The sequence below is a fragment of the Mycotypha africana genome, assembly GCF_025528875.1.
Source record: "Mycotypha africana strain NRRL 2978 chromosome Unknown BDF20scaffold_1, whole genome shotgun sequence".
NCBI classification, from domain to species: Eukaryota; Fungi; Mucoromycota; class Mucoromycetes; order Mucorales; family Mycotyphaceae; genus Mycotypha; species Mycotypha africana.
The window spans coordinates 2,634,387-2,660,041 of NW_026515725.1; the positions used below are offsets into that span (position 1 = coordinate 2,634,387).

General features: G+C 38.2%; 9 protein-coding genes across 9 annotated transcripts; 4 read left to right on the forward strand and 5 right to left on the reverse strand.

Annotated features, from left to right (window-relative positions):
- Positions 1–1,276: 1,276 nt before the first annotated feature.
- On the reverse strand, positions 1,277–3,985 carry BDF20DRAFT_846216 (6-phosphofructo-2-kinase-domain-containing protein). Its single transcript, XM_053079732.1, has 9 exons — positions 3,961–3,985; positions 3,425–3,863; positions 3,266–3,313; positions 2,906–3,188; positions 2,737–2,815; positions 2,394–2,649; positions 1,960–2,312; positions 1,602–1,876; positions 1,277–1,534 (listed from the first exon to the last, which is right to left on the reverse strand). Exons 2-9 carry the CDS (start codon positions 3,795–3,797, stop codon positions 1,447–1,449), a joined length of 1,755 nt encoding a protein of 584 aa, XP_052941008.1. The 5' UTR covers positions 3,798–3,863; positions 3,961–3,985; the 3' UTR covers positions 1,277–1,446.
- Positions 3,986–5,911: 1,926 nt separating this feature from the next.
- On the forward strand, positions 5,912–7,750 carry BDF20DRAFT_904229 (general substrate transporter; the record flags this gene model as incomplete). The annotated part of the gene is made up of 3 exons (XM_053083003.1): positions 5,912–6,001; positions 6,090–6,174; positions 6,267–7,750. 3 exons carry the CDS (start codon positions 5,912–5,914, stop codon positions 7,748–7,750), a joined length of 1,659 nt encoding a protein of 552 aa, XP_052941009.1.
- Positions 7,751–10,297: 2,547 nt separating this feature from the next.
- Positions 10,298–11,406, reverse strand: BDF20DRAFT_968024 (ribonuclease H-like domain-containing protein). The gene is made up of 6 exons (XM_053084990.1): positions 11,340–11,406; positions 11,196–11,279; positions 11,063–11,114; positions 10,947–10,972; positions 10,684–10,876; positions 10,298–10,610 (listed from the first exon to the last, which is right to left on the reverse strand). The coding sequence occupies exons 1-6, from the start codon at positions 11,373–11,375 to the stop codon at positions 10,459–10,461; spliced, it is 543 nt and encodes a 180-aa protein (XP_052941010.1). The 5' UTR covers positions 11,376–11,406; the 3' UTR covers positions 10,298–10,458.
- A 1,383-nt stretch (positions 11,407–12,789) lies between these two features.
- On the forward strand, positions 12,790–15,399 carry BDF20DRAFT_846228 (uncharacterized protein). The gene is made up of 2 exons (XM_053079733.1): positions 12,790–13,366; positions 13,470–15,399. Exons 1-2 carry the CDS (start codon positions 12,940–12,942, stop codon positions 15,272–15,274), a joined length of 2,232 nt encoding a protein of 743 aa, XP_052941011.1. The 5' UTR covers positions 12,790–12,939; the 3' UTR covers positions 15,275–15,399.
- Positions 15,393–15,965, reverse strand: BDF20DRAFT_846231 (uncharacterized protein; the record flags this gene model as incomplete). The annotated part of the gene is made up of 3 exons (XM_053079734.1): positions 15,393–15,541; positions 15,611–15,771; positions 15,834–15,965. The coding sequence occupies 3 exons, from the start codon at positions 15,960–15,962 to the stop codon at positions 15,484–15,486; spliced, it is 348 nt and encodes a 115-aa protein (XP_052941012.1). The 3' UTR covers positions 15,393–15,483.
- Positions 15,966–17,050: 1,085 nt separating this feature from the next.
- On the forward strand, positions 17,051–19,773 carry BDF20DRAFT_812356 (oxoglutarate dehydrogenase, E1 component; the record flags this gene model as incomplete). Its single annotated transcript, XM_053076776.1, has 6 exons — positions 17,051–17,325; positions 17,395–17,474; positions 17,553–17,686; positions 17,789–18,367; positions 18,436–18,696; positions 18,775–19,773. 6 exons carry the CDS (start codon positions 17,051–17,053, stop codon positions 19,771–19,773), a joined length of 2,328 nt encoding a protein of 775 aa, XP_052941013.1.
- BDF20DRAFT_60541 (uncharacterized protein) lies at positions 19,699–20,804 on the forward strand. Its single transcript, XM_053075856.1, has 3 exons — positions 19,699–19,940; positions 20,015–20,356; positions 20,450–20,804. Exons 1-3 carry the CDS (start codon positions 19,770–19,772, stop codon positions 20,552–20,554), a joined length of 618 nt encoding a protein of 205 aa, XP_052941014.1. The 5' UTR covers positions 19,699–19,769; the 3' UTR covers positions 20,555–20,804.
- Positions 20,805–20,976: 172 nt separating this feature from the next.
- On the reverse strand, positions 20,977–22,350 carry BDF20DRAFT_846240 (DnaJ domain-containing protein). The gene is made up of 5 exons (XM_053079735.1): positions 22,220–22,350; positions 22,103–22,115; positions 21,969–22,013; positions 21,731–21,887; positions 20,977–21,623 (listed from the first exon to the last, which is right to left on the reverse strand). Exons 1-5 carry the CDS (start codon positions 22,321–22,323, stop codon positions 21,055–21,057), a joined length of 888 nt encoding a protein of 295 aa, XP_052941015.1. The 5' UTR covers positions 22,324–22,350; the 3' UTR covers positions 20,977–21,054.
- A 54-nt stretch (positions 22,351–22,404) lies between these two features.
- BDF20DRAFT_968036 (acyl-CoA dehydrogenase/oxidase C-terminal) lies at positions 22,405–25,332 on the reverse strand. The gene is made up of 8 exons (XM_053084991.1): positions 25,229–25,332; positions 25,025–25,118; positions 24,851–24,955; positions 24,665–24,776; positions 24,366–24,583; positions 24,090–24,257; positions 23,881–24,009; positions 22,405–23,801 (listed from the first exon to the last, which is right to left on the reverse strand). Exons 1-8 carry the CDS (start codon positions 25,309–25,311, stop codon positions 22,566–22,568), a joined length of 2,145 nt encoding a protein of 714 aa, XP_052941016.1. The 5' UTR covers positions 25,312–25,332; the 3' UTR covers positions 22,405–22,565.
- Between the last annotated feature and the right edge of the window lie 323 nt (positions 25,333–25,655).

Below are 25,655 nucleotides of genomic sequence, written 5' to 3' on the forward strand. Positions count from 1 at the left end.
CCCTAACTTTTAAAAATTGCAATTAGTTGCATCTTTCCGCAAATAAAAAAATAGTTTTTTTTTTCTTACGTGGGGTCATCTTATCTCTTTTATAAAAGGATAATAGTGACAGTAACGAACGAGCAATCCTCGTTGGATGATGACGAAACAAAACAATTGGTTAAAAGCAACAGAAGCTATGTATTTTTAAGGAACAAGCTAAACAGACCAACAAGAGTTTTTGGGCCCGTCATGGTTTTTACATGTAACTTTTTTTTGCAGAGGAGAACCCGTGCTACAAGAAAAAAAAAAACCAAATAAAATCGCAAAGGTTCTCTTAAATGGTTGGAATAGCAGAGAGTATAATCTACCACGGCCTGTCTACATTGCATCCAATCTATCTATGTACAATATATACTTTATCTGAAGACCAAGTTTAATGTCATTGACTGATAACAGTTATCCATTTACAACAACCTTAGCCACTATTTCACAATCATTAACGGTAGATCCGATATGACTGTGAATTTGGCAAACCGCCTTATTAGGTAATACAACCTGCTTGATAGTTGGCGTTTACTATTATAGACTTGATAAGCTTCCAAGACTCAAATCGACAAGTTATGCATTCGACGGCCCATACAATCATTTTAAAAAAATATAGCCCTTTAGTGTTGCAGTCCTTGATGGAGTGCAAACGACTATCCGATCGAGGGCGTGTACCTGAATTTGTGGGAAGGATCTGAAATAGGATTGTATGAGATCGAACAACACACAAAGGAAGCATAAGCTTATAAATTCTAATGGCTTATTCAAAATTTAAGCTTGCATTTGGAGGAACAAAGTCGCCACGTTTTACTTTGATCTGTCTCTATATGAAAGAATCGTTAAAGCTGCATCCTCGTTTTTGAAAATAATTTCGTGTTACATTTATCAGATGCATGGAAGCTTCATGCACAGACCTTCTTTTCTTTCTCGCTAAATGATTTTAAGGAATTCAAGCGAGTTGTTGGTGCACGATCGAAAAGCTAAAATGCCCCTTCTTGGCAGTATAACAAGAAAAAAAAAAAAAAAAAAAAAAAAAAAATAGAAATAAAAGCTTAAGTAGCTTGGATGATTACAGTCAAAGCTGGATATGGTACGAGAGCAATAAAGGACCTATCATGAAGGACGCTTCAGACTTTCTTTTTGAACCTACACAAACATACAAATTGCTGTTGATCACTTATACAGTCTCTTAAAATTACTTTATAACCAGTGGAGACTTTTTTTTTTTTTTTTTTTTATAAAATTTTATGATGTCGTCAAAAAGAGAAAAGGAGGCATGTCTGTTGAGCGTAAGAGTACGCAAAGTGAAAAAAAAAGTAGAAAAAATATGTACATGAATTAAATACAAAAGATATAAACGAGATGTGTGTGTGTACGTGTATGCGTATGTATAGGATGTTGGCACTAGAAAAAAGGGAGTTAAAACTCAATAAAGCAATCGGTTTCTTCTATGTATTGCCATTTCTTCAGTTCAGTTCCGTAAGGCTTTGGTCGTAGCTCATAAACACTAGACAGGGCGCGTAACATTAGTGCATCATGATCACTATCTGTGGTTGGTGATTTCGCGTACTTACGTATGTATGGGTACCATCATGTGCGGCATTTCTTCTCTTGTCCAGTCCAGCAGATAACCTAGCAGAATGCGCATGACGACTCTGTGGGTGATGATCAAACATGATTGAGTCATTCTTTCCAGTTCAACAATCATAGACTGAAGCCGATGAATGACATCGATGTAAGACTCTCCACCCATTCCCGGGTATCTATAGAACAGCTTGTTGGCTTTTCTGGCTTTATATTCTTCAGGGTACTTTTGTAAAATTTCTTGATAGGTCATTCCTTCACAAATCTATGTTTGAAGAATGGGTAACCTGTAAGTAGTTTGCAAAAAGAAGAAAGTGATCTTAGTATCTTAGAGTGGACGCGTCTTACGCCTGAATTGATTTCGTTTAGGAATCTGATATGTTTAACATCAAAATCGTCTGGATCAAAGAATTCTGCCGTTTTCATGGATCTTTGGAGCATACTGGTCCAAACTGTAAATGGCTGATTACAATACTGTGCTGTCTTTTTCAAGGCGTTGGCAGGTGTTTGGTTCTCTTCTGGTTCCAGTTCATTCGCTTTGCTTGCCATCTCACAAGCAAATTTGATTCTTTGTGTTTCAACAAATTTTGCCAACGCTTTGGCAAATTTGATTCCTTTTTCACTCAAGGGAGCATCGCCGCCAATTCTTCCCGTGACATTATCTTCACTTTCGCCATGGCGAGTAACAAAAATTTGGCGCTCTAACATAGTAGGGTGAATAGGTCAATGGGAAGTTCTGCAGTTTTCGTGTCTGCAAAACAAAGCTCATTAGCAATGCTTACCATTTAGATTAAAGTTCATGAGATAAAAGATACATTGGCCGGAGAGGTAGCCGGATATATTGTAAGCAATTACTTTCTTCCCTACATTGATGAGCTTACAAAATTGGATATCGTTCTCTTCTTCCCATTCTCCTACAGGCTGATAAGCTTTTTCATAATTTGCCACACGTGACCTGAAATCGGCCAAAGCCTCCACAGGGTCCTTGTTCTTGTAGTCTGGTCCAGAAAGTTTTAAACGAAAATTACGTTCGAGCATCTATAGAACCGTCAGTGAAGCATTAGCTAAACACCATCTTCTCTTTTCGAGTACTAGAATGAATTGTCCTGTGCATTTTTGACTTACCGTTTGGTCATTACAAACAGATTCGATCATTAGCACTCTTATCTCGGGCTCTCTTTCTAATCTGTCTACCAGCAGTTTTCTAAAATGATCATCATCCTTTTGATTGAATATGTCTGCCGCAATCATAAAGCTTTGTGGAACCGTAAGTCAAGGAAAGGGTGATTCTTACCTCCTCGCTAAAGTTGAATTGGTAGCATCATGAATAGCCACACGTCCACCTTCTTTTAACCAACCTATCAATTGTTCCAGCACACTCAAAGCAATTTCATCTCGTATCCGGCTTGTATCTTTATTATTAGGATCAAAAAAGCTTGCTGATTGGTCTTGCGTCGAAGATTCGCAAACACGTCGTACGTTGCCGACATTAAAGACTTTTGTTTCATACTGTAACCAATTGAGATATCTTCTTAACTTTTTAACGAGATAGCTTTTACCGCGTGCCGGTAATCCAACTGTACTCAAAAGGAAATATTAACAAGCTTTTTTTTTTTATGCACAGAAATTTATGCTGCTTGTACTTTTGTCATACCCATGATTACCACCAATTTACTATCTAATGGACGTTCTGAATTAAGCTCTAAATGATCAAGAAAAAATAAAAAAAAAAAAATACAAAAGGCATACATTGAGAACATAACGATACAATAAGCCATGTGTTGGTGTTTTTTGGTTTGTTTTTTTTCTTTACTTTTGGTGATTGTGTGAACTGCGCCTGGGACATCCAAACCTATCGAATGTCGTGGTGCTTTCGAGCTTTCTTTTGATTTTGCAATACCAGAGTTCAATTTCAACCATGATGGCAGCGGCTTTGACGTGAGAGACCCTGCTGAAGCAGTGGATGGCTTTCTGCTTGTTCCATCGTCGTGTTGATTGCTATCAAATTGATTGGCTTCTGTCACATTTGAATCATACTTTTTTTCTTCTACGTCTTTTCCTTCTGCGGAGCTTTTCGATGCTTCAAGCATAGGTAGTACATGTTTAGGTAAACTATCATTTAAATTGTCATTTTCTACTTTGACAACCGGTAAAGTTCTTCTTCTCTCTGACATGTGGTCCTCCATTGCAATGCGATCTTTGAATTGAAAAGAAGTTGAGTGGAAAAAAAAAGAGGAAGCGTTATCGGAAGGGTTAGGTCAAAAGAAAAAAGAAGAAAAAAAAAAAAAAAAGAAATATTCGCCCATATTTTTTTTAATTTTTTTCATTAATTCTTTTTTTTTTTTTTAGACCTCGTAATGCGAACTGACTCAAATTTCTTAGACCAGTTTTGACAATCCGCTGCATAGTGTCAAAAAAGAAAAAAAAAAAAAAAGGCATACTCGGCAGTATGTAAAAGGCGTTAAATAAAAGAAAGGACGATGTCTCTACATGGTCACTTCGGAGTAGTTATGTTAAATCGGCTACTATAGAGTATGAAATTATTTATTTTGGTTTTTTCAAATTATCTGTCAAGTGTCGTTTAGAAAGAAACGTTTAAAACTAATTTGTCGCGGTTGTAGATAAGGATGAAGGGAGGAGAACAATGGGCAAAGAAGCTAACCTAATACATTCGTCGCAGTTAACGGTGAACGCGGAAAGAAGAATGTCATTCACTCAATACCATCATATGGCCAATCGACTGCTATCATTTAAGATAATGTTATTATAAATGGCTCAAACAATTTAGCTATTGCTTTTTTTTATATCCTGAGAGAGGAACAACTAATCGAATAACTAGTACTCAAAAGTAATAGGATTTAGTGTGCGGCTTAAAATGTGGTGAAGACGATCCATTTGTGACTTGAGACTGAAGAAAGCAACAGCATAATAAAGCTAATTTGTTTGCCGGATTCAGTCTACATTCTATGTGATAATCGGCAGTCCTATTATAATCCAATCCGGATTTAGGGTGGTTTGTAGAGGTGTAATACTAAGGCTCCTCATTTGCTACTCTTATTGGAATGGCTTCTTCACAGTTGTAAATGAATAAGTTGGCATAAACAACCTTCTTGACACTCGTCTTTAAGGACGATATTCAGAACTATATCAGTGAAATGGGTCTAAACGCATCACCGAAAGAAAAATCAGATAAGAGTTCATTTACTCGCTACACTCTATCTGTCAATGATGGCCTACTCAAGCACCTGTCACACAAATCAGAGAGCTCGAGATAAGTCACATCCATTTCAGGCGATCATGATAACAACCATTGATTTCTTTACATGACAACGCTGTTGCTGCGTTCTTTTTACTGGCCACTGTTAGCATTTGATATGCCTCTTATTCATAGAGGACCATACCCTATTATGTACGTAAATGAACGATAGCAGTGTCACCACCCTCCTCTTAGCTCAAAATCTTGATTTTGACCATATACGAAAAGCCCAATGTATCGGTCTTGGGTTCTACAAAGCCTACAGATGCTTTGGTAATCCATGTTTTACAATTCTGGAGATATCGGTTAATAATGAACGCTTTGATAGGTTGCGCAGCGATTCTATTTTCCTTTTTTTTTAATTTTTTTATTTGCTTTCGCTATGATTAACTAGTGCAACTATTGCTTTTTTCTACTTTGGTTGGAAATATGAGCATACGTTTTACATTATTTGTGTATATCTATAAAGAAAAAACTCTAATGGACCATGGTTGCTGCGCTATTTGTTGACCAGTAATCCCTCCATTTTCCTGATCCTTTTCCATTTGACTCTTATTTCTCTCTATTCATTTCTGTATTTCAAATTACTATATCATGACGTGCATTATGGCCAATGATGGAAGAAGCCAGATATATTTTTTGATTTTAGCTTGCTGCCCTTTTTTTTTAGAAAACAGAATTTTATACTTAAATAGTCAACAAGCTATTGTGCATTACTCAAACGCAAAACAAACTCAGTAGTAAGGTTTATCATGTTTAGTAACACCCTTGGATAGCCAGTTAACGTTTGAATCCATAAAGCTAATTCGTTCGTTCGTCTAAGATAAAAAAGGTACCAACAATGTGCAGATCAACTCCGAAATGCATACCATCGCTCACTAATGGCATTTCAGAAAAAATTTAGTACAATTATGAGGTCAATCTAAAACTATATAAAAGGCCCGTGTTTTCTTTCAAAATGTGGGGTAAATCAACTTTCCTTCTTACTTTTTTTTCTTTTTATCTGCATCATTTGATTGATCTCGAGAAGGTTATATTTTCAAAATGGGTTGTTATACTTTAAAAGGTGCAGCTCTTTTTAGAGCTTCGACATTATTAGCCGCTGTAGGCTTTTTACTATTTGGTTACGATCAGGTATATCATCAAAAGCGCCTTGCCGCAACGGCAAAAATATCGAAAGATACAGGAACTAACTTGTCAACTTGTCGTTTCTATAATATAGGGCGTTATGTCTGGTGTCGTTGCGAACGAACTTTTTAAAAAAACAATGAATGATCCGGACCCAGTGCTTATGGGTGCTATCGTCGGTAAGCCCCTTTTTTTTAGAGCATTCTTCATGGTCAGCCACATGGGGGAGCATAAAGCTAACCGTTGATACAATACCTTGTCGTGCGTTTAGCATTATACGAAATAGGATGCATGTTCGGCGCATTATCCACGGGTCGTGTGGGTGATTGGTTGGGTCGTCGTAAAACTATTCGTGTTGGTTGTCTTATTTTATGCATTGGTGCTATTTTACAGACCGCTGCTATCAATTCGCCTATGATGATTATTGCCCGTATTGTCACCGGCGTTGGTAACGGTATGAACACAGCTACTATTCCTGTCTATCAAGCAGAACTATCACCGCCAAAGTCCCGTGGAGCACATGTTGCTTTTGAAGCCTCTCTTTTGACCGTGGGTGTCGCCATTGCCTACTGGCTCGAATATGGTCTATACTTTGTTTCTGGAGACTTTGCCTGGCGATTCCCTTTGGCTTTTCAAATGGTCTTTGCTATTATTTTGGGCGTAGCCTCTTTTATTTTGCCTGAATCACCTCGTTGGTTGCAAGCTCATGGTCATGAGGAGGCATGTAAAGATGTGTTAGCTCGTCTCTGGTCAGATTGTGATACGACTCACCCCCGTTGTATTGCTGAGTGGCAAGAAATTCGTGATGGTATCGAACTGGAACGTCGTGAGGGTGTCTCTTCTTACGCAGAATTATTCAAGAAGGGAAAAATGAACAACCGTTACCGTGTATTGCTCGCTATGGGTGGCCAACTCATTCAGCAATTTGGTGGTATCAACGTTATCAGTTACTATTTGACCGATGTCTTCAAGCAAGCTGGTATGACGACTGAAAAAGCCATGTTGATGGCGGGTGTTGATTCCATCATTTACTTTATCGGTGCCGTTACTCCCATTTTCACCATTGAACGCTTAGGTCGTCGATGGCTCATGTATGCTGGTTTGATCGGCCAGGCTATCACTTTGCTCATTGTCGGTGGTTGCCAATATATCGTTGAAAGTACCAATGGCGCTAACGCTCAAGCCTCAAGCACCGTCATTGCTTTCGTGATGCTTTACAACTTTGTCTTTGGTGCTGCTTGGTTAGGTTTAGCTTGGCTATATCCTTCTGAAATTTTCTCTACCGGTCTTAGAGCGAAGGGTAACTCCATGTCGACGGCTGCCAACTGGCTTGGTAACTTTGTCGTCGCTATGATTGCCCCAGTTTTGTTTGCCTATGCCAAGTACTGGACCTTCTTATTGTTCGGTATCCTCAACGTTATTTTCTTGGTTCCTATTTTCCTTTGGTATCCTGAAACCAAAGGAAAGTCCTTGGAAGAAATTGAAGTTTTGTTTGCTACGCATGATGTCCAAGAGGACGCCAAATCGATTGCCTCTCACATCGGTTCTACTTCTCTCTACGAAGAAAAGCAAGATGCTCAATCGCGTCTTGAACGCGGCTCACGTCCTGTTTCTCGTCGCTTCCCTAGCAACTTTACAGGCCGTAACAGCACAGTCAACTCAGTTGCCAATGACAGACCGGCAGAAAACACAAGAGCGGCAGAAATCAAATACGAATACATGCACGAAAACGAGAAGCCGCCAAATGCTCAGTAAAAACCTCTACATACCTAGCAAATGAAACATACATACAACTTGCCTCCTTTACATAGAATCCGACTCTTATACATTTTATGCACAACATCCACTTTTTACTACCTATTAATCACTTTAGTTTCCCTTAGAATAAGTCCCCCATCTTCAGGAATTATTTTAGTTGTATTATATCTTCCTATCTTATCAATTTAATTATAATTACCGTTTAATCTTTAATAAAATATCTTCTCAGGAAGTATTTAGAATCAAGTAACTTTTATCCTGAGAGTCGTAATTCTGTTTAAAAAGTATATGTCTTCCAACGTATTACCTTTTTTCCCCCCTGGTTCCATAGTGCAGTAATACATGTATAAGCATGCAATTTCACAAATCAGGTTTTTAGCGTGGTTGTACCAGTAAATTTCGCTGATTCATCTCCTCAATAGCGTACCATTCGACGTGATATTTCAATTTCAATAAGGTTTCGAACGGTCTTACTGATGTTGAACTCAATATCCTTTTGATAAGGAATCAAAGAAGCTTTCTTCGAAAAATATATAGCGAAAATGGACCAAAAATAACGATTATAAGTTGTTTTTAGCTGTTGATGCTCAAAGGAAGGACATACTGTTAATGCGCTGTCAAAACCTGTATAACTAACCAAATATATCATTTAACAAATCTGTATAACCATTGTTGAGACTGAGATAACAGTAATTACACAGAGCGATCCATCTCCTCGGCATGCGCCGCTATAAAAAAAGAAGAAGAATAGTACGTTTCGTGTTACCATGTGAAATCTCTTGTACAACTTTTGTTTAGTGGGATTTTTTACCGGAAAGATTTCCTGTATTAGGAAATAAGAAGACTACAGTGGTTTTGCGTTTAAGAATATGATATTAGGATGAATTATTTTCAATGAATAAGGGATTATTTATAAGTAGGCTTTTATTGTAGATCTTATTACATCGACGTCAATATGTGTGAATGAGATTATGATGAAAAATAAGGCTATTGTTTATTATAGGCATGTGTCCCTCTGTAACATCTTTCTCAAAAGCTTTTAGCGTGTTGAAATCATCCAAGACAATTAGCGAGTATAACTGTTTCAATGGTCTTCATTGATAATAGGGAAGAGTTCATCACCCTTCTGAAGAGGCTTTATTTTAATGCTCGGTTCACGTTTTCCAAATATTCTCAATTGCGATAAAAAATGGTGAGTAAAAGGGCATGAGCAGCCGCTTGAAGCCGTGCTTTTGTTGATAATATCGACAACGAATTGCGCACGATGAATCCTGCAATTAGCCATTACGGTAAGTAACCTTTCTATTGCCAATCTGCCAACGTATTTATGATAACCTATATCAATTTCATGTAATGATAGGCAGTACTGTAATGGGCTTATTTGAAAGGCTTGGAATGTCACCTTTTGTTGATATCGCTGTTCGACTTGGGTGGCGTCACGTATACTCAGTGATTGCATCTTTGAGACATCAATAATGCTGCGGGCTCAAAGACAGCCAATCAAACTACTATGGCTCCTTTTGCGTTATGGCTTCAACAGTACCATATGTACCACGTTTAGACCACGCATAGCTTCTTATTAGTTGCGTATTGGAGCCTGCTTCGCTTACAAATGCACAGTTTTTTAAAAGTCAACACCAGCAGCTTTTCATTGAGTCATAATAGTAAAATAAGCTCAATTGGCCTAAGCGGGTCTCTTTCTAACGTATAGTTATTTGCCCTTCTCAGAGACAGTGAACACTTGGTGATAATATGCGTCCAAAGACTGACTATTCAAATCTGAAGCTACATAGATGGCCTGGAGCTGTTGCCTTGTAGCTTCCATTGTTGTCAAAGGATTCGCATTGAACAACAGTATAGGAAACTCGGTATATTCTGCAAAGAGACTCTTTGGGTGAAATATGATCTAGCACCAGTAGGACTGTACCGTAGCTAGCGCCCCATTGATTTATATACTTGAGAGGCGGTGGATTCGAAATGCCACACTCAGCCGCAGCTTTAGGAACTGTAAGCCTAGCCTCCTGCATTTGGGTGAATCAAGCGTCTAATGCTGTGCTCATCATATTGCTTACGCTTTGGTCTATCTGTTGTTGCGACCAGTAAAAACTTGATTCTGCTGTTGTTTTCTTGATAGTTTCTTCCATATGGCATTATCAATTACAGGGCGCTGCTGTTCTCTATCATAGTCAACAATCTTCTCAATTTGCTCAAAGGTGACAGCAATCTTGTTCCAGATCCATAGCAGAAATATCGTCTATCAGCATATTATTAGCCTTTATGTAAGCATATTGTAGATAGTGTTCAGTATGAATAACTGCTCAAAACAAGTACAGCAAAACGCTACTTGGTAAAAGTCTATCGTCTATGGATGAAAACAACGAGATTTTCGAAATCGTCTTATAGAACCATACACTGTACAGTAGAAAATCATGAAGCCATGCGTTCTTCACTTTCCCAACGCAAAGTACTAGCTTTTTTGATAATCGCATTTGGAACAATCACTTTTACTATATGAGTATAGTGGCGCTAAATAGTGTGAATTAGTTTTTTTTTTTTTTTTTTTTTTTTTTTTTTGTTTAAAAGCCTATCTTATGTCTGATATTTAGCGTAGCCAGTTTTAGTTTAAAAGACTAAAAAGAGCAAATAACACTCGTATCACGGACCCAGGAATTTTAACAGAATGTACGTTTGCTTTTCCCGACAAATTATGCTTTGATAAAAACGTTTTCCCTATAGTACTTCAGTTCCTCAATACTTTCAACAATATCATCCAAAGCTCTGTGGCCACCCTTTTTGACAACGCTGGCAGCAATATCAGGATACCATCTCTTGGATAATTCCTTAATGGTGCTGACATCTAGTGTAAAAATGAATTCGCAATATGGATTCAGGAGTTTAGATAATGATAAATGTTAGGAAAAAAGCCTTACCAACAATACGGTAATGCAAATGCTCAACAACACTAGGCATTTCCTTCAATAAAAACTGCTTATCAGCATGCACTGAGTTACCCGCTAAAGGTGCGACTCCAGCAGGCACATGCTTTTTCAAAAAGTCATATACTTGCTTTTCAGCTTCTTGCGCTGAGATTTTTGATTCCAATACTTGTTTTGTTAAGCCAGACTAAACGGAAAAAGATGGAACTGGTCAAAGCTTGAATTTATTGAATTTGGAAATCTGCGAACTTGTTTACCTTCCCATGATGTTCAATACACCATTCTAATAAGTGGTTGCGTTCGATGAGGGCAAAAACGGTTATTACCACTGCAGAACAACGAAATTAGTTTCTCCGCAGAGCAATTTTCTTACCATTCATATCATCCATTACTTCCTTTGGTTGATGAATAACGATCTCAGGGCCCTATAAGACATTAGATATAAATTCACGTCAATTTATCCAACTTTTTTGTTTATCAAACAGTTTTATCTTTGGTTCTCTAACCTTGGCTACAATATTGAGATCGCCGTCAGTAATTAATACCGCGATCTCGATCAAGTGATCCTTGGTCAAGTCAAGACCTGTCATCTATCAATGATAAAACATGAATAAACAGTGCTTTTCGGTACCAAGTAATTGATAGAGTACCTCACAGTCAACCCAAACCAACGGATTTTTTATCATTTTAGCTGCAGCGGCTGATATTGACAAACGTCTGAAAATGGAAGAGATCATTGTTGATTTAAACGAACTACGTCGAATAACTTCTGATTTAAGACGGTCACAAAGAAGATGAATAATCAGCAATAACCATAAGAATGATGTGTCTCCTGGACACGTATACAAATGTACCAACCGTGTACTATAGTAATGATCACCCTATCAATTCTTCGATTAAAGAAGGTCGAAGAATCTCGGTTGAAACGAAGACAGGAAAAGCCCTTCTCGAACTGTAATAAGCAAGACTTGACAAGTCTATTGGAGCTGAAACGCGGATTTAGTTCTTGACAGAGTAATACTGCTTTTGTATACCTGGAACTTCTTTTCCAATTACTATGGCTCTTTCTCTTGGTGATCCAATTTGTTACTAAAGAAAAAAACCAAAATAAAAAAAATAAAAAAAAAAACAGTGGACACGTTTATGAAATCGTGTATTTGTTCGTTGGGTATAATCTCTCTTGCAAACCTCACGCAATTAGTTTTCAATAATAAGCATTGTTCTTCATTGGTTGTCTATAAATGGTCTAAACTTTTCGAACCTACTCCCTCATAGCATGTGCACACAGCTTGATTTCTTAAAGTATTCAAGTATATATTCGGGCATACTAACTTGTTGTTCTTCAAACATCATTAGGGACTGAAAGCTGTAGTAGCTATCTCAATGGGAAGAGAGCTGGCAGTAACCTTAAGGACTCTATAAGGTAACTGAACACCAAGTCGAAAAGTACTTCAGAACGCTATTACGTTGTTGTTAGATGAAGAACTAGTAAAAAAAGCTGTAAATTAATTGCGAAATGTCTACACGCAGATAGCTCTGTTGCTGGTAACGGGTTCCATAAGAAAGAAGGATTAATTGATCAGGTTAAGCTTCTAACTTTGCTTGTAGGCCCTGACAACCCAATTAAAGTTAAAGTAAATTCGGTCCAAAAAGCATAGGTTGAAAGTATATGAACACCTCTTATAAAGTAAAGCAATAAGCCTATGAAAGAAAATAAAAGTATATACATGATACTGTCGTGTTCAACTATTCAAGCAAATATCAACTTAAGCATAATGTTCCCCCACCCTCTTTATTGTTTCTCTTGGATAAATTCGCAAAATAACGTTACTTGAGCGATACCCTTGGCTGTCTTCAAACACATTTTTGTGCTGCTTGATTATCATGCAAATACAGTGAGAACGGTAAGTTTTATCACTGTATCTTTTAAAACAAGGAACTTCTTTCAATACAACTGCACAAACGTACTGCAAAAGATAAAACATAGCGCAAATTGATGCGAGTATGAGCATATTCATTGCATACTTATCAACAAAAGCTAAATTGACCGGTCTATTCTGATTTTTGCTTGGTAGCTTAGTACAACTTTTCATTGGACAGAAAGAAACTATCGACGTCAATTCGAGTGGCTTCAAAAAATTTTAGCTTCTATTTCTCCCTATTCTTTATTTTGCGACTCTTTTTAGTTTCTTTACTCTTCTTTGTTTAAATAGAACAAACCCCCACCAATTGAATAAAAAAAAAACACATATGGAAGCAGCTGATAATATCAATCGCAAACGTAAATTGGCGTCTCCCGAACCTGAACTCGAAAATTCGGCAAAGAAGCCTTTGGTATCTGAAGAATCTGAGGATGACGTTAAAGCAGACATTAAACTAGAAGATGCTCAAGCGATCGAAACACCAACTGAAGTTCGCGAAGACAACGAACCGAACGCATCAACCGAAGCACCAGCAGAAGAAGCCAAAACTGAAGATGTCGCTGAGGAAAAACCTACTATCGATAATGAAGAAACGACCCCAGCAACTTTAGAAAAAAGCGATAATTCAAAACAGCCCTTCACTTCTGTTGTACCCTTTGACAGATTGATTATTCTTCATCTTGAAGCCACCTGTGACGAAAATCCAACCAATCCAGCTGCAGTTCAAGTAACAAAGGAGAATTCTGAAGTCATTGGTAAGATAGACATGCATACATTTGAATGTTCTTTTAACTACGTATGGTTAGGAAAAGAAAAAAAAAAAAACTGAAACTAACATTCATTTTCTAATCGCTATAGAACTTTCATTTGTTGTTGTTAATGCACACACTATGGAAGTCTTACATAAACAGCAAATATTTGTCAAACCAGAGCGTACACCGCTTACATCCTTCTGTAGCGAAATTACCGGCATTAAATCTTCCATGTTGGAAGAAGCCGGGAGTTTAAGTGATGCCATTAATAAATTGGATGAATACATACAAAGGGAAATTATTGGAACGGATGGTCAAAATGATAGTTTGGATACGGAAGGGAACGGAACATCAGCAACTGGAGAGAATAAGGGTAGTAGTGGTGGAAGTAGTGGCGGAAGGAAGAGTTTCTGCTTTGTGACTCATGGCGGGTGGGCATTGCGTATCCAGTTACCAAGGGAAGCAAGGGATAAAGGTTTGGCATTACCCAATTATTTGGCCTATTGTCGTATGTTTGATTTGAAGCAAGAAATTCAGCGTTGGCAAGTACATCATCCTGAGTTCAGTTTCAAATCTACTTCTGTGCGGGATTTATGTGAATTATTTGGATTGGAGCGTGTCAAAGATCATACGGTGGGGTTGAATCATGCATTAACAAATGTCGAAATTATGCGTTACTTGTTGAAGTTTCGACATGAGGATGTGTTTGTGTATCCCATTGATACTGAGGCCGATTTGAAACAGTTCAAGAAGGAAGAGTCCAAAGTGATTCATTTAGCGGGTTTGCCCTTTGAAGTGACTCAAGGTGAATTAGAAGCGTGGTTCTCTTCTAATGGATTACGTCCTATGACAATGTGGATGCTGCAGTTGACTGACAATGCCAAGCCAAGTATTTCAGGTTTTGTCGTCTTTGCACATCATCAAGATGCTATGCGTGCATTAGTATTGAACGGACGCTGTCTAGGCGATCGTCCGATTGAAGTGTGTCCTAGTTCAGCTCGCGTGATTGAAAAGGCTGGCAACATGCTGGTAGCCTTTCCTGTTCAAGCCAAGACAAGGCAGCTCCGTCCAGGAGATTGGATGTGCTTCAACTGTAATTTCCACAATTTTGCTTCAAGACTCTATTGCTTCAAATGTAATACCGAGAACCCTAATCCTGGACCGACAGCTGGTCATGTCCCCTATAGTCAGCCTTTCACACCAGGTGATTGGATGTGTCCTCAATGTAACTACCACAATTATTCATCTCGTATTCATTGTAAAAAGTGCTCTGGACCCAGACCACCTCAGGTGCCTCCCGTAAACAGACATAAAAAGTTAATCAATACACCCGGTGGCGGTACGAAAAGATACCCTCCAGCTCCTCATCAACAAGCACCTCCTCCTGGACAATCTTTAACAGCATCAGGTCCATACCAATCAGCTCCTCCTCCTCATCATCAGCCATCCCCTTACCAACAGCAGCCACCTTCTTACCAGCCCTCTTCATCCTATCAACCTTCTACTAGCTATCAGCAACCGCCTGGCTATGGTGCACCTGGTGGCGTTCCTCCTCATCATCAATCCTCCCCTTATCAGCAGCAATCACCTTCTTACCAACCTTCGTCCTCTTATCAACCTTCTACAGGCTATCAACCCTCCGGTTACGGAGCGCCCAGTGGTGCACCTCCCAGTGCTGGACCGTCCGGTTATCATGGAGGTTACGGTGCTGGAGGCAGTCATCATCACATTACTTTCAGACCTGGTGATTGGTACTGTCCTAACGCCAATTGTGGTTTCCAGAATTTTGCTTCTCGTAGTGTATGCTTCCGTTGTCATACACCTAATCCTAACCAACAACAACAGCCACCTCATCACCAAAGTCATCATTTTCCTGGGCAGGGACAACACCAGCCTTATACACCTATGTAAAGAAAAAAAAATTAAGTCTATAATATAATAAAAGAATAAAGGTAGCTATCATTGAGGTTTTTACGATGGATGAAGAGTTTATATGCCTTTAATTACTTTTTTTTTTTTTTTTTTTTTTTTTTTTTGCATTCAATTTTAAAAATAACAAATTTGAGTACGCATAAAGGGACTGAGAAAGGTATAAAATTATTGTATAATGTAAACTTGAACTACTTGAGTGGGCCTAGTGCTTTCTGTAATTTATTTAAAGCCTTGTCCACCGCTTTTCTGAAATAAAAGAACAATGTATTAAGTGTCTGAAGTGAGCAATGAAAACAAGTCTTTTTTTTTTATTACACTTGTCTGGATAAGTCCTGTAGCTGCGACAAGTCCTTATCAAGCTCGTCACAATGAGTAATAAGCTCAAGCGTTTTTGCAATGCTTTCGTCGAGTTCGTATGCTAAATTTTTTGTAGACAGACGATAGACTGAGCTTGCTTCGACCGTCGAGTTTGATATCTATTGTGCATTATGAGTTACTCCAAGACTATGCCCAAAGCAAAGGTCTCTTTTTGAAATACCAGTTCCAACTGCTGTCGCGTCTTGTCCAACTGCTGTTGAAATGTTTCTGCTAGTTTACATGATTTCTCTTCTAGAGATTGTAACAATGCAAGACGATCAGATACATCGCTATTGACATTAGTTGACATTGAAGAAACAGAAGAAACTTTTACATCGTCAACAATTGGCTTTTGATTAAATCCAGGTACTTCAATATGATTGGCCAAGTAAACGTACAATTTCTTTGATCCTTCTCTTTGCATTCTATCATGGTTGGCTTTTTTTTTCCAAGTGGCACAACTCAAGAAATGGATAGAATATCCAGTGTAAGTAATCAGAAGAGAAAACTCAACCGAAAGCCTTAGCAAGTAAAAAGGTCGTCCACCGTTTACATTGTTAGTGTAGAAAATAGCTAGTTTTTTAAGCCAAAGTCGAAGCTCCATACCGAGAGCCTATCGTGTGGAGTCGAATGATAAAGAACTCATTCAAAGTCATTCATATCAATGAATTAAAGAAACATCTTTAGGCAGATTTGAGCGAGTATTTTTGAAAACCAAAGAATGAAAGGTTATAAAAAAAAAAAAAAACGAAAAGAGCAATTGGTTCAGCATAATGATGCCTCCCAAGGGAATATCACATAATTGAAGCATAAGTTATAAAGAGCCGAAATAGCTCTAAGAGAAGTAGAGAGTTGGAGTGAAACAGGATTATTCTAAATATCCAGACACTTGATGCAGGTAAACTTTGCTCAACATCAGCTTTAGAGAGACTGTGTTTTTTTTTTTTTTTTTTTTTTTTTTTTTTTGAAAACAGAACATGAGAGGAGACTGTATAGCGAAAGTTATGAATGACAGACACAGATTACCATATCGCTCTTTTGTATATTTTGCCCTGATCATTCTCCTTCTTTTATCACTTAAAAACTATCACATACGTACAAACGTTACATAGTAATAATTAAAAGTTTCACATCAAAGGATGATAGTATGGGTAACTCTTTTATGGTTCAGTTAACATTGTTAATGACGGATGTAAAATGTCTGTAATAAGGAATAAGAATGTCAATTGCAATAGATTTACATGAGAGTGGCTGAATCAGGTGACCGTGGGGTTTTCTCTGCCAAATAGTTATCCGATTCCTGTGCCGTCAATGCCATCTATTCACACAATATTGATAATGAAATTGTTTTCAAACCACTTTTTCACTTCCTTCGCAAGTTATTCTTTATAGTCGTCCATGCTACATATATCAACACGATCCAGCGCTAAACCAAGACAGCTATTTCAGTATCTCACTTCTACAGCAACTAAAAGATCTACAATAAGACGATTCTACCATGATGATGATGTTTATGGATATCGTGTGGCTAGAGAGTATAAATTACCAGACTACACGCCGGAAGAATTAGAGAACCGTAGAAAATACGCTACATTGTTACGTATGGTTCAAGCCTACCGTACCCATGGACATGAGGGCGCTCAGTTGGACCCATTGAACATCATGAAAAGAAAGTAAAGTAGCTAATATGTTATACTTGTAATCTATTCTTAATATATAACTGACTCCATGACCATTGTCAGGGAAGTACTGGCTCTAAAACCGGAGCGATATGTGAAAGGAGGTTTAGAGAATAATAAGGAAGTAAAATACAACTTATCCGGTATGTATACGTAATCACAAAGATGGAATAGCAATAGGTTACGAAGGTGTTCATGATACCTTTCTTATCAAAACATAGGTATTCTTCATGTCAATGATGCTGTTCAAGAAAAGCATGTTATCGGCCAGGATGAGGCCAGTTTTGAAACCATTCTCAACCATTTGCAGTCTGTTTATTGTGGGAAAATCGCGTACGAATTTATGCATTTGCCGGTAAGTGACAAGAAAACCTTAACTTTAGCGAGATGTGGCCATCATTTGCCGTATTTGTTTGCATTTTTCTCACGGCTTCCATATCTGTATTGTTTGCTGTAGTCCGCTAGCGAAAGACGCTGGTGGTATCATGCTGTAGAAAGTTGGGAAAAACCGCCTCTATCAGTGGAGCAAAAAAAGAACATCCATAAAATTTTATCAAAATCAGAGGTATTTGATCAATTCCTCGGCAAGAAATTTCCAAACGTCAAACGGTATGGGCTGGAAGGCGCTGAAAGCATGATGGTTGCTCTGGATCGTCTCTTTGAACTCTCGGCGCGTCAAAATGTTCGTGATATTGTAGTTGGTATGCCCCATCGTGGTCGTCTCAATCTTCTTTGCGATCTTTTACAATACCCTCACGCTGCTCTGTTCCATAAAATGAAGGGTCATCCCGAAGTACCTGGAGGCACTTTTGCTTCAGGCGATGTCATTTCTCACTTGGCCAATAATCCTGATCTGACCTATGCCAATGGTAAAAAGGTACATGTCTCGTTGTTACCGAATCCTTCCCATCTTGAGGCTATCAATCCTGTAGCTATGGGCAAAGCAAGAGCCAAGCAAACAGACTTGCTGGCTTCTTCTGATTCCTCCTGTAATTTGGGGGATAGAGTGATGTGTGTGCAAATTCATGGTGATGCGGTAAGTTCATTTCACTCTAAGCAGCTACACGTACGGAACAGAAAACTAACTCAACGTGCGATGGGCAGGCTTTCACCGGTCAAGGCGTTGTCATGGAAACTCTCAGTCTGTCCAACCTCCCGCACTACTCATCCGGTGGATCAATTCATATTGTCGTCAATAATCAACTGGGCTATACTACGCCTGCTCAAAATGCCCGCTCCTCAGCCTACTGTTCAGACATCGGTAAAATGATCAACATTCCAGTTGTTCATGTCAATGGCGACTATCCTGAAGATGTTGCAAGGGCCATTGATCTAGTATTTGAATACCGTAATAAATTCAGAAAGGTAAGATATACGTTTGGAAAGGTTGATTTCGAGCTTAAATGTTTGACACGAAAGGAAAAATTCGTTGTATGTTATCAGGATATTATCTTAGATTTGATGTGTTACCGTCGATGGGGACATAATGAATTAGATGAGCCTGCTTTCACACAACCATTGATGTATAACAATATCCGTCATCGCACTTCCGTACCAAAGCTCTATGAAAAGAAGCTCCTGGAAGAAAAAACGCTATCATCAGACGCAGAAGCGCAACATATCCGCGATCAGCACATCCAGCTTTTAGAGAAAGGACTTGAAGAAGCTGAGACTTATACGCCAAGTACGCAAATGCATTTAGATGGCTATTGGAAGAATATAAAGCATATCACTTCAGCCGCTGAGCAAGAGCAACCCGATACAGGCTATGATATCGACATTTTGAAACAGATCAGCGAACTTTCTGTTCGCCCACCCTACACTGACTTCAAGGTACATCCACGTTTAAAAAAGTACCACATTGATCAACGTCTTCAAAAATCAGTTAAAGAGGACCGTGGTATAATTGACTGGTCTAATGCGGAAGCTATTGCATTTGGGTCCCTCATGCGAGATGGGCATGATGTTCGGATTTCAGGTCAAGATGTTGGTCGTGGTACGTTTTCTCAACGTCATGCCATGCTGGTATGCCAGGATACAGAAAAGACCGTTATTCCACTAAATCATATGCAACCGAACCAACGCAACTTCTTGGAAGTGGCAAATTCTCCTTTGTCCGAATTTGCTGTACTGGGATTTGAGTATGGCATGTCGATGGAAACACCCAAACGGTTGGTCTTGTGGGAGGCCCAATTCGGCGACTTCTTCAATGGCGCACAAATTATTATCGACACATTTTTGTCGAGTGGTGAAGAAAAATGGTTAAGGCAAAGTGGATTAGTTATGTTGCTACCGCATGGCCAAGATGGTGCTGGTCCCGAACATTCATCGAGTCGCATAGAGAGGTTTTTGCAAGTAAGAGAGTGTGATACGTACAATTGTTTGGAGAACTTACATGTGTATGATCCTTATATTTTGGTTGTTATGATGCATATTAGATGAGTAATGAGGCTTTTGATGTCCATGCAGAAGAGAAAAAACCACCTAACTGGCATATCGTCAACTGTACGACACCTGCGCAATATTTCCATGTGCTCCGTCGGCAAATGCTTAGAAATTATAGAAAACCATTAATCGTCATATCACCAAAGAGTTTGTTAAAGTCACCTGTAGGTATCCTTTTCTAAACATGTTTTGTTGAAATGATGAAAGCAGCTGGCTAACATAAAACGCGCTTCTACAGCTTGCAGTTAGTTCATGGAATGATTTCTCACCCGGCACTCGTTTCAAACCCGTTTTGAGTGATACGTCTATTAAGGACACTTCTAAAGTGAAAAAGGTCGTTTTCATATCTGGTAAATTCTATTATGATGTTTTCAAAGAAAGAGCTGCCAAGGGTTTCGATGATGAAATAGCATTGGTAAGAGTGGAAGAATTAAGCCCTTTCCCTAAGCAAGAATTACAAAAGGAAATTGCAAAGTATGAGCAAGCTCAAAATTTTGTCTGGTGTCAGGAAGAGCCTCAAAATGCGGGGGCTTATTCCTTTATGGCCCCTAGGATTGCTCAACTTTTGCCCGAAAATAAGGTAAGGACATTCATTATCATCTTTCTTTAAATGTAATTAAATTCGATTTCCAAGGTGAGGGTTGTAACCATTTTATTGTCTCTCATTACATAGACAATTGAGTATGTTGGTAGGAAAGCTCTTTCTGCTCCTGCCATTGGTATACCATCCATATTCAAAAATGAGACAAACCAACTGCTTTCAAATATATTGAAATAAATAGATCTCTAATGATGTTGTATTTTATATATACTTGAAATATGTAAGAAGCATAAATAGATATTGTAAAAAAGAAAATGCGTCTCTGAAAGTGTGATGAGGGTGATTTAAGGGCATATTGATATTACACATAAATAAAAATCGAGATAGATTGCTTCGATGAAGCATTACTGTTTAATTTGCAGCTCCATAGTTGACTTGTCTAATTCTGTATGTTTGTAAATATAACCAATCCATTTCAGAGACATCGCTCTCTTCATACGCGCTTTGCTATCAATACTCTATAGGTAGGAATCGATAATGGGTTGGTTTGATGCTTTCTATATACGGAAGAGCTAGTAGAATGGACTGCATCACATACCTTATCCTGCAAAACTTTATCACACACCTGACGCAACGTGGCCTCCACTTCGAATTTGGACGTTTGCCACAAAGCTTTGTATGTCTAAAAAAGGGAAGGCTCAACAACGTCAGATTTTCCAGAGGGATATAGTAGCTGATCAAGTTTCATTGGGACTTACTTTATTGGTCACTTCTTCTTCTAGTTTCATCTTATCAGAATTTTCCATACCCTTTTCTTCTGCCTTAGAAATCAGTTCTGCTGCTTGCTGAACATCCATCGCCACTTTCACTGTCGTCCATAATTCCTTCACAATATGTTTTTTCTGTTTGAATCCTACAAAAATGCTGGGCATGCCTCCACCTTTAATACCCAAGTAATGCTTGGCTTTCAAGGAATAAACGCCCCCAATAGAGTGCAGCAATTCAATACCGTAACTCTCATTCTTTAGCTTTTCAGCCTCATGCTTGATCTGTTCTTGAAAAGCTGCAATGGCTTGTTGATCTCCTTCGCTTTCAGTATATAAAGCCAACTTTAACTTGAGATTTTCAGCGAGTTTATCTACTCTTTCTTGCTGTTGCTTCTGTATCTTCTCCATCTGTTCCTTTTCCATATTTTTCTTAGCATCACTATTTTTGCTATTGCTACCATTTTCTTGGTTCTCTTGCTCCATCTCTTCTTGTTGTGCTTCACTAAACATTTCGCCTACTGCTAAATCACCAATAATGCCTAATATACATGATAATACGTAGGCAAATAGACTTTAAATATCCCACTTGATGACTCTCTCTCAGCACCCGCCTCTTCCAGGGTAAAAAGATACTATTTCAACTTACTTCTAAAGGCATCACCACCAAACATTTGTTGAAAATATTCACGAGGATCAGCGAATCCACCTTCCGGTGCCAATTCTTTGTCTTTGCCATATTTGTTATAGGCTGCTCGTAATTGTGGATCTGATAACACTTGGTAAGCCTCTGATATTTCTTTAAACTAATTATGCATATAGCGGAGAACACATCTTTTGAATTTAGTGTATTTATACTCAAAAGTGTAACGTTTTCTTATGAATACCTTTTCTTCAGCTCCTGGTTCCTTATTTTTATCCGGGTGATAAACCTAAGAAAATTAAACAAAATAATTATTTGCTTAGCCAAAAAATGATAAAAAGCATTCTACTAGTTATCAATTGCAGCTGAATAAGTTACCATAGCTAGCTTTCTAAAGAATAAAAATAAAGTGGAATGTAGGAAATAAAAGAATCGATTAGAGGACCTTGATATAAATCTTGATCGTCACCAATTACTGTCCATTGATGGCATTACCTATATGCCTTTTTGATCTGTATTGGCTCGGCATTCACCGGTACGCCAAGTAATTCATAATATGAGGTATCTATAGGCTTTTCGTCTGTTCCAAACTTGGACATTGTCTTCTAAATTACAACTAACTGATAGTTGAAGGCAAAAAAAAAAAAGAAAAAAAAAAAAGATTGTTTCTGAGGCTTTAGCCTTGATCTCGGATAATTTTATTTCCTTTCTCTATTTCAACCAATGATCTTCAATTGAAGGGCATATTCAAACAGACATTTTTTGTATAAGTACATTATATGGAGCATAGTAAGTATATACGAGTGGAAATTAGCATCAATAGTTTTCAAAAATAAGAGAACTATTCATCTTCATCTTCAGATTCCAGACCTGCCTGTTCATCTTCATATTCAACTGTTTCCATATCACGATGTATTAAAGGTTTGATGAGTCGGTCAAAATAAGGATGCTCACCTTGTGGGTTTGACCGACGGACTTGATCAAAGTAGTGGACATAAACATTACCATCCTTACGCCCCAAAGGGCTGTTAATAATGTAATCGCTCAAATTAAAAGCGTCCACTAAGGGAATAGCTTGATCTCTCGCTTCTTTACATAATTTGTTCACAATGCTGCGAACAAACTCAATTTGAGCTGGTGTAAAATATTCATATTGTAAGAAAGCGCCAGCATTTTCTTCAATTGTGTATAGACCATAAAGGAGGCAAAGTTTCTCAAGGATATCAAAAAGATTGCCTGTAACTTTAGACACACCGTCCGCAAATCTATTGACCAAGTAGCCGAAAGAGTGAAGTTTTGCCGCATACAAACGTGACTGAGAGCAATGCTCGTAGGCATCATCTGGCTCCATACCTTGCTTCAGGCATGCTTCGAATTCATTAGCAGCGTTACGTACGACATTTGCGCAAACAACGTTCCAACCATCGATGATAACTTCAGGTGACAAAAGATCTTCCAAGTTCCTGGCTTCACATTTTTTGCCGATCAAATTTTTCAAATTGTTCAAATAGCCAACGCCTGGGGACAGCTTCTTTCCTTTCAAAGCTTCACGATAACTGCTGATCAAATAACGACCCAATTGTAATGTTAAGATAGTATTATCTCCCTCCCAAGTGCATTGAACTGCAAAATCTTGATACATCTGCGCCAACCCCGTATAGGCAGAATACCCATGGCCACCACAAGCTTGACGACAGGCTTCAATAGTGTTTAGACAGTTCCAAGTGCAAAAAGCTTTAAGACCAGCACTAGTGGAGTGAGTTTCTTTCAAAATTTCCATTACTTCATCCAAATCAGGGTCGTCTTCTTTAGCAGATTCTAAACGGGACATCATTAAATTATACATGTTTGTCATTTCTGTACCAGTAAAGAGCATAGCATAAGTTTGTGCTAATAGGGGCATAAGCCGACGTTGATGGATGGGATAGTCCAAGAGTTTAGTTTCAATGTTACTGTTCACGCTAGCAAATTGACGACGAACAGCCGCGTAACGAATTCCGATAGTAAGGGCCTTTTTGGAAAAATGACCACTATCTGCTACCATAGCGACACGTCCTTGCAATAATGCACCGTATGTCTACAATAATGAACCATTATTACCATTAGTATTAATGTTTCGTCATTGGTTAATCTTCTCCTTAAGAATTTTTTTTTACCAATTGTTGAAGTTTGGGCTCTTTCACCAAACCAGTTCTTGAAACTTTTGTGTGCTTTTGGAGCATATATCCACGAGGAATACGGACATGGGTAAATTGGATCCAACCATTATCAATACCGTCCCTTCCCTACGACGAAATATGAGAAAAAGGCCATAAGTTTGAGGTTGCTGAGTTGAGAAAAAGAAGAGGGAATCTCTATACTTTACCATCTTTTTACCAATATCACCAATGGTAATACCAGGCAAAGTGTTGTACGTTTTGGGGTCTCTTAGTGGTACAACAAAGCATTTTGTACCATATCTCTTGCCTTTCACAATTAATTGAGCAAAAACTGCAGCATGAGTAGCTGAATGGGCAGCACCACCAATCCACCACTATTTTCATTTTTGTAATAAGGTCATTGTGTAACCAGAGTTAATACTACTTTAACAAACACTGCCACACTTCTCACAGTTATGGTTTTTCGTAACAAGTTATTATACCTTTGTAGCTGTCAAAGTAGGTGTATGAATAACAAACTGATCTGCACCTTCGTCAAAAGTGGCTGTTGTTTCCAATCCGGGGACATTTGAACCATGACCTAACTCTGTCATAGCAAAACAGCCTACGAATTTTGATAATGACAGAGCACCCTTTTCAAACCAGTAACCTAATTGACCTGGAGAAGCATTGCTTTGTAATGCACCGACAAATAAACCGTCTGATAACGATTTGTGAAGGGTTATTCTAGGAAAGATAATCCATATTTGCGTGATAACTTATTTAACATTGATATACTTACAGTGTACGCCGAACCGAGTCCAAAATCCAGGATCAACAAGACTTACAATTTCCATGCGCTTTTTAAAAGTCTCGACAGACTCATTCTGGAGATGGTGAAGCATACTACTGAACTGTCAATTGAATAAATCAAATCAATAAATCTGATAGAAATATCAAAAGGCTAATAGTGATCATTTTTCTGTACCTTTTCCATTGTACGCTCACGTAATTCAGCCTTTGATATATCATGAATATCATCCATTCTAAACAATTGGTCCCTCTCAAGTTCAAGCATAATCTTTTCTTTTAACTATATATAGAAGTGTAGAGTTCAGAAATGGCAAGAACAGATTCAGGTACACGATTGTCAATCAATTACCTGGGTTATCTTTTCACCTCCATCCATTAAATACGTTAATTCACGAATATCAAATGCTGCTTTTGCTCTTTCTTCATTCATGCTGGCAACTGGACTAGACGACAGTTGAAAATTCAGTCATATAAGGATTCAGTTTTGACTCATTGCTTAATGCTCTTTGTGTTGAACAGGCTGTGGTTGTTTAAGTTTATTTACAAAACTTACTCTACAGCATTTGCATATTCTTGTTCAGGGGACAATTGTTGCTTAACAGCTTGAACTCTTCCTTTAGCCTTGGTTGTTGACATAGTTGGGTAAAAGAAAAAGAGATGTAGAACAGAGAAAGATGGGGTTCTGATATAGTATTTATAAGAATATGACATCTATATCATTTTTGAATTTGAATTTATAGCTGATTTGCATTTTATGGTGGTAAGTTTGACTAAGATTGAAACTTCTAAATAGGGTTTGCCATGCTGATATAATTCATAATCCTCGTTGCTATCGCCATATATACACTTTCGTGTTACCTGTACCTGAAAGATATGGTGTTGTCAGGACTTGGGATATCACATGAAATTATAAGCAATATTGCTGTCCTCAAGGCGCTTACCAACTCGAATTGCATGGTGCTTTTGACGTATAATCATAC

Excerpts from the sequence above, each read along its gene's own strand:
- BDF20DRAFT_846216 (XM_053079732.1), bottom strand. The coding sequence starts at position 3,797 with ATGGAGGACCACATGTCAGAGAGAAGAAGAACTTTACCGGTTGTCAAA. Across the intron at positions 2,313-2,393 it reads CATGAACTTTAATCTAAATG|AGCGCCAAATTTTTGTTACT; the intron begins GTAAGCATTGCT and ends CTACTATGTTAG. Across the intron at positions 1,877-1,959 it reads TAAACGAAATCAATTCAGGC|ATTTGTGAAGGAATGACCTA; the intron begins GTAAGACGCGTC and ends CTTCAAACATAG.
- BDF20DRAFT_968024 (XM_053084990.1), bottom strand. The coding sequence starts at position 11,375 with ATGATAAAAAATCCGTTGGTTTGGGTTGACTGTGAG. Across the intron at positions 11,280-11,339 it reads TGGTTTGGGTTGACTGTGAG|ATGACAGGTCTTGACTTGAC; the intron begins GTACTCTATCAA and ends TATCATTGATAG. Across the intron at positions 10,973-11,062 it reads AGTAATGGATGATATGAATG|AATGGTGTATTGAACATCAT; the intron begins GTAAGAAAATTG and ends ACCACTTATTAG.
- BDF20DRAFT_846228 (XM_053079733.1), top strand. The coding sequence starts at position 12,940 with ATGGAAGCAGCTGATAATATCAATCGCAAACGTAAATTGGCGTCTCCC. Across the intron at positions 13,367-13,469 it reads GGAGAATTCTGAAGTCATTG|AACTTTCATTTGTTGTTGTT; the intron begins GTAAGATAGACA and ends TAATCGCTATAG.
- BDF20DRAFT_60541 (XM_053075856.1), top strand. The coding sequence starts at position 19,770 with ATGAGTAATGAGGCTTTTGATGTCCATGCAGAAGAGAAAAAACCACCT. Across the intron at positions 19,941-20,014 it reads AGAGTTTGTTAAAGTCACCT|CTTGCAGTTAGTTCATGGAA; the intron begins GTAGGTATCCTT and ends GCGCTTCTACAG. Across the intron at positions 20,357-20,449 it reads AACTTTTGCCCGAAAATAAG|ACAATTGAGTATGTTGGTAG; the intron begins GTAAGGACATTC and ends CTCATTACATAG.
- BDF20DRAFT_846240 (XM_053079735.1), bottom strand. The coding sequence starts at position 22,323 with ATGTCCAAGTTTGGAACAGACGAAAAGCCTATAGATACCTCATATTAT. Across the intron at positions 21,888-21,968 it reads AACCAGGAGCTGAAGAAAAG|TTTAAAGAAATATCAGAGGC; the intron begins GTATTCATAAGA and ends ATGCATAATTAG. Across the intron at positions 21,624-21,730 it reads TGGTGGTGATGCCTTTAGAA|GCATTATTGGTGATTTAGCA; the intron begins GTAAGTTGAAAT and ends CATGTATATTAG.
- BDF20DRAFT_968036 (XM_053084991.1), bottom strand. The coding sequence starts at position 25,311 with ATGTCAACAACCAAGGCTAAAGGAAGAGTTCAAGCTGTTAAGCAACAA. Across the intron at positions 25,119-25,228 it reads GAATATGCAAATGCTGTAGA|TCCAGTTGCCAGCATGAATG; the intron begins GTAAGTTTTGTA and ends ACTGTCGTCTAG. Across the intron at positions 24,777-24,850 it reads GTGAGCGTACAATGGAAAAG|TTCAGTAGTATGCTTCACCA; the intron begins GTACAGAAAAAT and ends TTCAATTGACAG.